The sequence below is a fragment of the Grampus griseus genome, assembly GCF_964374135.1.
Source record: "Grampus griseus genome assembly, chromosome: 21".
NCBI classification, from domain to species: Eukaryota; Metazoa; Chordata; class Mammalia; order Artiodactyla; family Delphinidae; genus Grampus; species Grampus griseus.
In genome coordinates, this window is record NC_139015.1 from 5,604,267 (window position 1) to 5,616,378 (window position 12,112).

The window sequence follows — 12,112 nt, forward strand, 5'->3', positions numbered from 1 at the left end:
TTATATAGCTCCACTCTCAAGACCTAGCCCATATTTTATCTTGCACAATAATGTGTATTACGAACCACATTATTTTTTTTTACTGTAAGACTTTTTAAAGGATGTTAACAACTCTGCTGTGTAAATATTTAATTTACAATTGTCTGTCCCTGCTCTGCAATCCTTTTTTTTCCCCCTCTGTACTGTTCACTGATAAATCCCAAGTGACTAGCTCAGGGTCTAGTAGGGACTCAATAAATATTTTTCGAATGAATGAATGAATCATGCCTACTGGGGCATCTTTGTGAAGTGTGAAAATCGAATTTACAAATCGCTTTCGAATATGTAATTTTTATGAACACAGCGTAATAATTAAGGAAATAGGTACGTTAAATTTTGTAGCCATTAAGCATCTATTCATTTTAATTTTGAAGATTTTTTTCATTGGCATTTTGGAACAAAACCCTATCGTTTCCAATTTCCAAACAAAAATTGTCTTTGTCCTCTGAAAGGTCCTCACAACCTCCTCCAAATGCTTGACTGAAACTAGGCCTTCGACGGGGCAGAAACCACGATATTCAAAATGTCCATTTCTAAGGGAGGGCTCTAAATCGGTTATTCTTCACGCCAATTAAAACGGAGATTGAAAGCTCCGCCCAAGGCTTAAGCTCCCGGAACCGAGTCCTCAGTGAGGCCAGGGAAGCGCGTCCGCCAACCCGGAGCCGCAGGACCCCAAACTGGAGGACCCGTGAGGCCCAGGGCGCCCGCGCCGAAGCCCCAGCCCCACCGAAGCTCCGCCCCGCCGAGGCCCCGCCCCCGGTGCTGCCATAGAAACCCAGAAAGCGCCATGGCTGCCGCCGGTCTGGAAGGAGAGCTTTTGACACTGCCGACGGTACCCAAGTCACCGTCACTTGCGCCACGTCCAGCCGCTCCCATGCGCGGGAGGCCTAAGAAGTGTCTGGTCTATCCGCATCCCCCGAAGAGGTCCCGCGTGTCTCCGTCGGTTCTGCGCTGGCTCCAGGGCCTGGATCTCAGCTTCTTCCCCAGAAACATCAACAGGTGCTGGAGCAGGGCCGGCCCCCGTCGCCTGGCGGGAGCCTCGGTCGGAGCAGAGCAGCCCCGGGGTCCGCGCAGGGGCTTTCTCCTGGGATTGCCCCCGCCCACTCACCACACACACACACACACACACACACACACACACACACACACACCGTGCTTTCTTAGGGAGCTGACCTAAAAAAAATAGGATGGAGCATTTCACTCAATCGGTCAATCAGTCAATCAATCATTACAGAGACTTGAGCTAATACAGACTGCTTTGGTGACTACAAAAAAAGTAAAAGTCCAGGCTCTTTCTTCAGAGACACTGGACATTAATACTAGTGGCAGTTAATATTTGCTCTGGGCGTGCAAACTAAATTCCATAAAAATAATGACTTTGTTGCAGGCAAGGACTCTGGTTTACTAATTTCGGTATTCCTCAAGAAAGACACGCCTGAAAATTTCAGGGTACCTAGGTATCACATGGGCATCTTGTTAAAATGCAGGTTCGATACAAATGAATAGTTTGGGGTTCATAAAAAGAACACCGTGGCCTTTGGTGTGTGTCATCTTACCCAAAGGTTATTCCATAGCAGGTCCTCCTTGGAGCAATGGTACAACATTCTGTAAGTTGCTGCCAGTATAGTATATTAAATTGGTGTTAATGAACCATAATCACAAACTGTGTAAGTAACTGCATTTTATTTCCTTATTTTTGTGGATCAGGGATTTTTCAAATGGCTTCCTGATAGCAGAAATATTCACTGTACACTACCCCTGGGACCTTAAATTGTCATCCTTTAAAAACGGAACGTCTTTAAAAGTCAAGTTGGATAACTGGGCGCAGTTGGAAAAGGTAAATTAGCAACCAATGACACTTTTAACTGTTGAAAAGTTTATGTTTGAAGAGGTGTATTCTTGAGGTCGTGGATTTCTCTGTATATGCGTGTGTGGCCGTGTTTTAGGACGCAGTGCAGCTGGGTAGGCAGCTTGTTTCCTTGTATTGAAAAGAAGGTTATTAAAGTTTATGTCATGAGTCACCTGTGAAACTGAGCATACTCATTTCAAATTGGAGCGGGATATAATGGTTGATTTTCTTGCTGAGTAATAATAACTTAATTAACATGTTAAACCTCAAAATATTAGTTGAGGATTAAAGGGGGATTAAAGTGAATTCACAGTAATTGGAGATTTTTATAGAACTTCTTATGGTGAAAGTATTCTCTTTCTACTATTACAGTTCCTGGCGAGAAAAAAACTTAGATTACCTAAAGAACTAATCCACGGAACAATTCATTGTAAAGCCGGAGTACCTGAAATACTGATACAGGAGGTGTACACCTTGTTAACACATCGAGAGTGAGTTATTTGGAATTTTCTAGTAATATAATATGAAACTTTTGATAATATAAATCTTATTACTAAAATGGGGCTTGTCAACAATATTTATTTTTTTATTTCCAGAATTAAAAGTATCCAGGATGACCTTGTGAATTTCACAGACTACAGTTACCAGATGCAGTTGCCCCTGGTCTCCAGATCGACAGCTTCAAAGTCTATTAAAGATAACATTAGGTTATCAGAATTAATAGGCAATCCGAACAAGCTCAATAATGAACGTAAAGTAGAGTTCCTCCTCCTTTTACAAATGTTGCAAAGAAAATTGAGCAGAAAACTGAATCCAAGTAAGTTTTCTTGGAAATAGTCAACTGGGTTCTTCCAAGCGTAAGAAGGCTCTTCTTGAGCACAGATGAAAGAAAAGCCTGCCACTGTGCCCTGATTCACAGACTTGTTGTAATTTCATCTACTGTGACTTTTATTGTTATTAATTCAGTCATACTTATTACCATATATGTATTCATATCTATCATATTATTTTGTGCTTTTAATTTGTTCTCTGTTTCTTGTTTTTGTCTTACCTATTTTTCTTCTTCTTTTGGACTGAACTTTTATTCAAAGACTTTTTTCCTCCCTACTAATTTGGAAAATTATAAATTTCTACTCTCTTTAGTGCTACGCTAGAAACTTTAACATGCCTATTTATCTTAGTCTAAGAGTAATATCTTTATTCTCTTCCTCAAACTGTAAGGACCTTACAACACTAGGACACTGACCAATCCCTACCAGCCCCCTCCCCACTTCAGTTCTTTTGTTCAGCATTTTCGTTTTGTCAAGTTATTTTTTTAACACTGCAAAATCAGGTATCATTATTTTTTATACCGAATACTTGCTTACATTTAATCTGTCTCACTATTACTTCCACTCACTGGGTCTTGTCGGAATTCCTGGAACGAAACACAACCATTCCATTTAGTCATCAGTTTAAATGTCCATCTTAGTGCAGAGCTAACCTCTCTCTCTGCTGTCTTCTTTGGAACACATGTTCTCTTTAGCCACGGACATACCTCAACACTTTCGATTCTTGAACTGAATTCTGTTATCACCGGTGTTGATTTTTGAGAATGCTGATTTTAAGCTGCCCAATAATTAATTGTGATAATCACAGTTCTGGGAATGACCAGGGTGGTGTTTAAGCATAAACAGGGCATGGCTGATGAGCAGAAATGACCTTAGACACGTCTTCCAGCCTCGGTGAGGGTGAGCTGCTGAGGGGTAGGTGATCTTTAGAAGCACAGTGAAGCTGATGCCCAAGTGCTGCAGTTGATAGAATTAGTTAATAAGACATACAGGAAACATGGAAAATAATTTTGTCACTATTTTTACAGTACAAAAATGTTTGCAAAATGAAATAGATACTGTATGGTTTTACTTATATGAAATATACAAACATGTAAAGCTAACCTATGATGACAGAAGTCAAGACAGAGTTTTAGTTTTAGGATACTGTATGGGAGAGACAGGAAGCGATTTTGGGGTGCTAGCACTATACTATTTCTGGATCTGGGTGATGGCATCCCAGGTATGTATTCACTCCAAAAATTCATCTGTAAACATAAACAAAATTCAACTGTAAACATACGATTTGTTCATTTTTCTGTACATATATTACTACTGAATGAAAGCTTATTGGGACTTCCAGTGGTTAAGACTCCGTGCTTCCAATGCAGGGGCGTGGGTTCAATCCCTGGTGAGGGAAATAAGATCCCACATGCTGTGTGGCCAAAATATTTTTTAAAAATAAAATTAAAAATAAATTGGCTGAATTAAAAAAAAAAAAGCTTAACAAAAGACTAATAGGAACATAGGGATACTGTCTTTAAAGTAACTTTTTTTTTTTTCTTTTTTTTGCGGTACGCGGGCCTCTCACTGTTGTGGCCTCTCCCGTTGCGGAGCACAGGCTCCGGACGTGCAGGCTCAGCGACCATGGCTCACAGGCCCAGCCACTCCGCGGCATGTGGGATCTTCCCAGACCGGGGCACGAACCCGTGTACCCTGCATCGGCAGGCGGACTCTCAACCACTGCGCCACCAGGGAAGCCCTAAAGTAACTTTTTTAAAGCAACTATTTTGTGCATCAGAGATGTGAACCATGGTGGAGAGGGTTATTAACCTACATATCCACACTGCTCTCAGGAATATGATACAACAGATGTCTAAATAATTTGCTTAATTTCAAATTGTGGTGTCGTACTTTGACCATGGCCATAGTGAATTTTTAAGAAAGAATTTTTGTTTACATTTTATAGAATGGTTTGAGGTCAAACCAACACTGGGAGAATCGACTTTCAGTCATGGTCCTGCCCAAGCCTGTGGGTGCAAATGTAATTCAGTCGTTTCGAAGGAAAGAGTTGCTCCTGTGTGTAAGTTTTTTAAAAGTTTTTTCACTTGTTAAAAATGATGTTTTTGGGTTTTTTTGTTTGTTTAAAATTTCAAAATAGTTAAAATGTTGGTCTAGGCGTTCAGTCTAGGACGGTGCGGTAGGTTGGTGTGTGTGCTTTTGGATAGGTGGCGGGAGCATGCTGTCCGCTAAGAACCAGTCACAACAGGGGAAAATCCCAGGCCAGCGCTGCCCCGCCTGCTACTATAGGAGCCATTTCAATTCCGATTTCAGCTTAAAAAAGTGCGCCTGAAACGGGGGAAGCTCGTTGGCAGAGCTCAAAACTCAAACCTGTAGCAGCTGGATGATGAATCAGTCCTAAGGCAGATACAGACAACCTGCACACCTAGACTTCCCCATCATCTGTTTTACAAGAAGCCACGAGTTTAAATCCTGTTAATTCAGAAAGCACTTAACACCAAAGCAAACTGTAGCCAAACAAGGGCCGAAGTCAGCCTCTGCCTGACTTTTTGGTACAGCCTGCAAGTTAAGAATGGTTTTTACATGTTTAAATGGTTGACAACATACAACAAAATTGCACATAATGGTTCTGAAATCACAGCCTGTTCATCTGAGAAGCTTCTAATTATCAAAGAGAGTGGCAAAAATTAATTGTAAGAAAGGTTACCCTTTTTTTTTAACACTTAAGTTCCTCTCTTTGTTTACCTAAATCTAGCATCTAGCAAAATAGCGCGCCAAGGGAATGTAGATTTCTTAGTTGTCACTGCCCCTCATGTTAGAACTGAGTCACCTCAAGAGTCTGAGTGGCCGGCTTGGATGCCTCAGTGCAGAATTCTAGAAACCGAATTCTGAATTCTGCATAGTTGCCAAATCTAAGCACTATTAAAACCGCGGCACTGTTGCCTCACCTGCTTTCTGAAGCAACATCTAAAAATAGTTGAGTCATATTCAGTATCAGAGGCACCAAAATAAGCCCTGGGTATTTTTAGGCTCCACCGATGACTTTTGGAGATGGTGGCATTCAGGTTTTGTATTTCCGACTACTGTCATGCATGCTTTAAATATTGTTTACCAGACACTTAGACGAACCTGTGCTCAGCCTGTTGCCAATCGTTCTGAATATGTCTGGTATGTTAGAAACACAGATGGTCGCATACAATAGTTAGTAACCACAAATGGATTTTAATGTTGTTTATTTAAATATTACACCAAATACAGGTAATGGTGGCAATCCACTTAAAGAAATTCACATGAAGCGAGCTGGAAAACGTTCTTCTGACTCTATGAAACCTATCAGATCAGAAGCATGGAAAGGGGACCCAGAAGAGCGCCTGTCTGATGGGCTTTGAAGAAGCGATGCCACCACCTCTTGCCACTCTAAAGGGATACCGTCACCTAGTCTTGGATATATGTCAATAATAAGTAAATTAAAGGGGTGTCTTATCTATAGTTGGGCTGAAGAACGTATTTTTTAATTCAATTCAACAACCATTTATTCAACACCTGCACCTAGTAGTGTTGAAAATACAAAATCAGTTTAATTAGTATAGAATGAACAAAAATAATTTTAAAGGTACAGTTAAACATAATTCACCAAGACGGATGAGAATTCTTTCTCATAAATTTTGTAGGAATGGCGAATCTACTTTGTGATACGTTTTCCTCACTAGAAAGAGAAGAGCCATGCTACGGATATGCCCGGTAGTATTTATTTACACGTCATGTTCATCAGCAAAATTTATTCTGAATGATTATTACTGTTATACATAGAAAATCTTGCCCACTTCCATAAATAACTTTACTTAATCCATCAAAAAAAAAATAGTCATCTTTCCTGTTGATACTGAGTTGTGGGGAAGGAAAATCATGGTTTACTTGGTGTTTAGCAAACAATTCAGTTTGATTTTAAAAAATGCCTCCTGCTTGCTGCCATGCCCCATATTTTTACTGAAGGGAGACAGAAGCAGTGATATACTGACAGACTGATGATCGTTCATATATTCTCGGTAATTTAAAATTCATATTTGGAAAATTTCCTTCAAGTGGAATTATTCACGTTTTTATGCTATCTCATTAATAGTGTCATTTGACTTCCAAGATGAGTATTACTAATGCTGAATCCCATGATATGCTTGTCAATTTCCAACAAAACTCTATTCGTCTTTCTGCATTTTTGAAGCCTTAGAGAGTTTAATTCGAATTTCTACCTCCAGAGACTTCCTTGTTTAATCTTACCCTTCTGGATAGGTAACATTTAATAAAAGAAATTAACGAGAGCCCTGATGAAATCGATGACTTCTTGGGAAAGGTTTAGAAAATTATGAGAATAATTTTTAAACCATAAAATATAGTTCCTTAGGAAAGGATTTTAGAAACAAGTCTTCTGAAGCTCAGCTAGAGAAACGTCCAGAGAAAAGGATTAGATTTGGATAAACAGTCAAATAATAGGTTTCTTTATTCTCTTGACTCTGTTCAATCTCCTGAAAAAGCTACTCACTCATGGCCTGACCCTGGTTAAGTTCCCAAGACCCCTGTGGGACCTACGGAGAGTTCTGAAACTACAGGAGAGTCTGGAAGCTTCATATCATAGTGACTAAGGACATGAAGGAAGTGGGGATATGGTGAAAGTAGGTAACATCAAGAGCTTCTTAAGATGAGTTGTGTCAACAGAAGCCAACACTTCAGGCAAATCTAAGGAAGGTCGTTTTCTTCACAAAGATCTTTGACAGAAGGAAGCAGTGAACTATTCTCGGAGCTACAGCTGCCCCTATAGGAACAGAACCTTGCAATCAACTGGCAGAATGCTTATCATGGGAATGGAAGCTTCTGTGATATGCTGTTTATATTAATTAGTAAGCCTCTTTTTTCTCTCTTCTATACTAATTCTGGGGTTTATTGTAGTCACTGTTTCTTACAAGTGGAGAATCATCCTCCTGAACAGCCCAATCACATGATTTTTCTAGGTTTCTAAGCAGGGTCATAACCCAGATGGACAGCGCAGCCCTTCATACCTCTGATGACTTTAACCCAGAATTTAGCGAGAGATGGTGTCCTCTCACTGGTGGTTCTAGGGACAAGACTGATGTTCATCTTAGCAGTTAACTGTGTCATATCTGGCTTTAACTGCAGTATTTATTAAAATCATTGTCTAATGAGACTTCTTTCATAAAAGCATACTTAAACTTGCAAAATAATTTGTCCACATTATCAGTAATGTCCACATTATCAGACACCTTCAAATAAAAACAAGTTCATGTTCTTTGTTTGGGTTTTCATGCATACTAAATATAACAATGAAATTTAACTTTATAAATTTTTAAAACTTTTGCTTTTCACATTAAGACACATACAGATCAACATAGTCAATGACATTTTATGAAGAATTAATAGTCATAATATTAAGGTATAGAACATTGTTGAAGTCAAGGAATAACAGAATTGCATTTGAATCAATCAAATTTAGGCTTTAGACAAATACCGGGTTATACCTCAATGGTCTTCATGTGCTAAAGAGTTGTAAGATCTTTTTCATACTTTATACATTAAAATATTATTTCTTGCATTCATTAAAAATACAGAAGAATGTAACAATTGTTTATATATGTATAACTTAATACCTTTGAAGTATTTAAAGCACAGATTAGGGTTTTTAATCTATTTTAAAACAAAACAGAGAATGATAGCAGGATTTAGACTGCCACTTTTTAAGTGAGGAGATTTCAGTGCATATATGCCAATTAATAATACCTCTCACCTAAAAAAAAAAAAGAAATCTGAATTACACGTATCACTAAGGGTTAAAAAGTACTTCTCAGATACGATTTACATTACCCATTGCATCTCTGAGTTGTATACATTCTCTTCTATAACATTAACTATTTTCTTTATAAAATGGAATTTTAAGGCTAAAATGCTTTTTTTGTGGAGTTAGTAGTAGGTCAGTGTGATAGACAGGTACATAATATATATTGTTTTCTGTTTTAAGAAGCTTAAGAAAAATTTTAAAGTATTTTAAATGCAACAAGTTTAAAGATAATAAAAACCACCATTATTCTAGTTATATGAGCTCACTCCCTAATTAGACAAAACACCTGTATCATAAATCTTGTAAAACAGCTTGAGTGTCAAAGTACTATTCCTCCTAGTGTGGATTCATTTCGTAAATTTTGAAGTCAGAATTCTAGTACAATTGAAATACTTGTCACGCCTCAGGCTTTTTAAAAATATCGACAGATGCACTATTTTAATAAATATTTTTAAAACTTGAATTTACATAATATATGCCAAATTTCAACTAATACCCTATTTACTTACAGAAATTTATTTGAAACTAATTTTCATCAAATAAATTGTTTATTATAACTATATTATCATGTAACTTGATTAGCGATTATGTGAATATTAACTACATTAATCAACATTAATATTCATAAATACCAAATATCTTTTTAAACAGTGAATTATCATCAAATGCAAATTTTCACATAGATTTCACTGCATTTTGTGTTTTTCGCCTCCAATTTTTTTCATGCTTATATAGCCTATTCCTTTATAATTAGACATTTGAGTTTCAGCTACAGAACTTGGGAATGTTTTCTCTTTAAAAAAATAAAACTCAAAAGTACTTTGCGTACCCATTTATTGATATATATTAAACTTATAACTGAAAACTTCGATTAAATATGAGCTAAAACTAGTGGTTTACTATACATTTTATAGAGGACAATACCGGTGTTTGGTAACTGGAAGATCAGTTGTACACACCTTACATCTGGACACTTCAAGATATTCAGTCACCCAAGCACTCCAAGCGCCCACTGCACGTCAAGCACGATTCTAGGCGTTGCACTGTTTTATAAGTTTCAGGGTTTCAGCGATAGAATATTTGGGACCTTTCGTGCTTTGTGAAAAGTTGATATGCTCCTTTAGATTTGTCAGTCCTTCATAATTTAAATATTACCTTCCTCCCAAATAAGGAGACAGCTATTTTTCCTTGAAATTATATAAATATTTTATTTGTTGAAGTTGACAAATAAAATCAACTGTGAGTCCCCACTTCCCACCTCCTCCTCCAGACCTTTGGCTCTTGGACAACAAAGGTTAAAGGTAATACTAACCGGAAAAAGGTCTTTAAAAAACAATTAAGTGTGAGAAAAACCTTCTGTCAAAATGGGTTGAGTCGTATTCCAGTCCCCAAAGGTGAGAATGGGTTCACCTTTGCCCACATCAGAGCGTCATTCAAGGAGATGGTGGATTTCCCATCTTCAAGGAAAAATACAGGGCCCTGCACAGTGACAGTTAAGGGAAGAGAAGATGAGATTATGAATTTGCAATATGTTTTTAAACTTCCAGAAACAGACTCACGCGAATAAAAAACCACTGGTGATATTTAAGCAACACTGATAGGAAATTTATAAATAAGAGAAAAATTAGATTCTTTGAATTGCCACCAAATAGAGAAACATTTTAAAATACCTTAACATTATGCCCTGATGTCTTTCAAAATAGAATTTAGTTTTATAATTTGAATTCGTTAATTACAATGGCGCTGTCAGTGGCAATAGGTATTGCTAACCTATTAATTACTACAAAGTTAACATTTATAAAGGCATATATGCCTAATAATAGACTTTAATATACTTCACTCTTTTAATCATACAGCCTACATCAATACAACTGGGAAAATTATTTAAGCCAGAAATTCAACCTGCTCTCCAGAAGATGAAAAATACACTGCTATATATGTGTATATATAATTCAAAGTCCTGTCAACCCTGTGATTTACTAGCATATCTATAATTTAGTTATATCAGCTATTTTGTATGTCGAGGGTAGTTCTGAAGAACTAAATCCAAAAAAAACTTTCAATGTGTATCTCCCAGCTCTTAGAAGGAAAAGCATGATTTTACAAACACAGAATGGACTAAAAACTTACTTTCTTCATTACTTTCTAAAGTTATCAGGTTTTTTATCATGATTTCAAATGATAACAGCTTGTTGTTAGTAAATTATTTCTAGATATTAGGAAATCTATTATATGAAGTAGGCAGCTTCCTATTCACAGGGACTTGAAATTTTAGTTTTAAGCAGAACACATTGATTTTCTGCAGGAACAGAAATATCCTAGGAGGGTAGCCCCCCTCCCGCACCTCTGAATAAGTCATTTGCTCCCTAGTGTATGTAAGATAATGAATAGATCCTTTCCTAATGTGTGTGTGAGTGCAGAGAGGTTAGCCTGTGGAGTAGGTCATCTGTCTGTCTCAGATGGAGAAAAAGTCCTGAAGAGGAGAAAGAAACAGGAAAGTGTCCACTAGAAGTACATGCAGGGCAGTGAGTGGCACTGAAAATGTATTCTGAAAACTGCATAATGGTTTTTGCTCTTAATCATAAGTTCTTGAATTTACTGCTTTGGTTCTTTATCTCTGAACATAAGTGGATAAGCACGTATACAACTAAGTGTTCTGTCTGTGGTTTGGAATATATTGCTGTGTCTGAAGACTTAGTTTGTTTCTGGTGTCAAGTCAAGCTATAGATAGAGTTTACATGAGCAGCAAGATATTTAATTGGAGTGATTATCCCCCCACGTACCTTTCTCCATTGACCTGGCATGTCAGTGTTAGAAATGTAATTAGCTACGTTACATTAGAAATACAAGAGTCCACTTAGTGAAATGTGAATGTGCCCAAGAGGTGGCGTTCTTTTAGTCCCACCTGGTCTCCATTAGCATTTCATGGGGATTCAGCTCGGTTTACTTCTTGGGGACACCTACAACCGGTCCTGGCTCTGGGATGATGAAGGCTCCTCTATTTTCTGGAGATAATGGCACCCCTGGGTCACACTGGGAGGCTCTGACATCGTTCACCATCATTACTTTGATTGGGCATGAGGGACCATTCCTTGGGAATTAGCCATCCCTCATGATTGATCCCCGTGATTTTTAACTGCTGAAAAGTTCCGTAAGTCAATGTAAGAATATGCATAATATATCAATGATATATTATACATCTAACAGTTGTTAATTGCTTTCTTTGTGTTTATAAAATACAAATGGAGACTATAAAGTTAAATTTAATCTACTGAGATATAATAATTTGTAACTGTGTTGATTGTTGCTTTGTCTTTCTTATTTAATTTCCCTAAGGATATGATCTATATGTATTTTAAAACATTTGTTACTAAGTATATCTATTATATGAATTGCTTTTAGGAAAACAGTACCATGACTATGTCTCTGAATTTATTTCAAGGAGAGAGAAAACATTTATACCAAATATGGAAGCATTGAGGTCAATACTTTCTCACTGGGCCTCAGGTCTCTTTATAGGTACCTACTTTTATTCAGGTTGTGCTTATT

General features: G+C 37.6%; 2 protein-coding genes across 5 annotated transcripts in view; one reads left to right on the top strand and one right to left on the bottom strand.

Moving 5' to 3' along the window:
- Positions 1-826: 826 nt before the first annotated feature.
- On the top strand, positions 827-6,146 carry SPATA4 (spermatogenesis associated 4; the record flags this gene model as incomplete). Its single annotated transcript, XM_082680373.1, has 6 exons — positions 827-1,038; positions 1,747-1,876; positions 2,261-2,379; positions 2,485-2,705; positions 4,667-4,780; positions 5,977-6,146. 6 exons carry the CDS (start codon positions 827-829, stop codon positions 6,105-6,107), a joined length of 927 nt encoding a protein of 308 aa, XP_082536499.1. The 3' UTR covers positions 6,108-6,146.
- Positions 6,147-9,683: 3,537 nt separating this feature from the next.
- WDR17 (WD repeat domain 17) overlaps positions 9,684-12,112 on the bottom strand; it is a 79,115-nt gene continuing 76,686 nt past the window's right edge. For all 4 annotated transcript variants that reach the window (XM_082680558.1, XM_082680557.1, XM_082680555.1 and 1 more), the window contains one exon: positions 9,684-10,042. In XM_082680558.1, the coding sequence (XP_082536684.1) occupies positions 9,923-10,042 (120 nt within the window). In that variant the 3' untranslated portion in view covers positions 9,684-9,922. The remainder of the gene's footprint in view (positions 10,043-12,112) is intronic.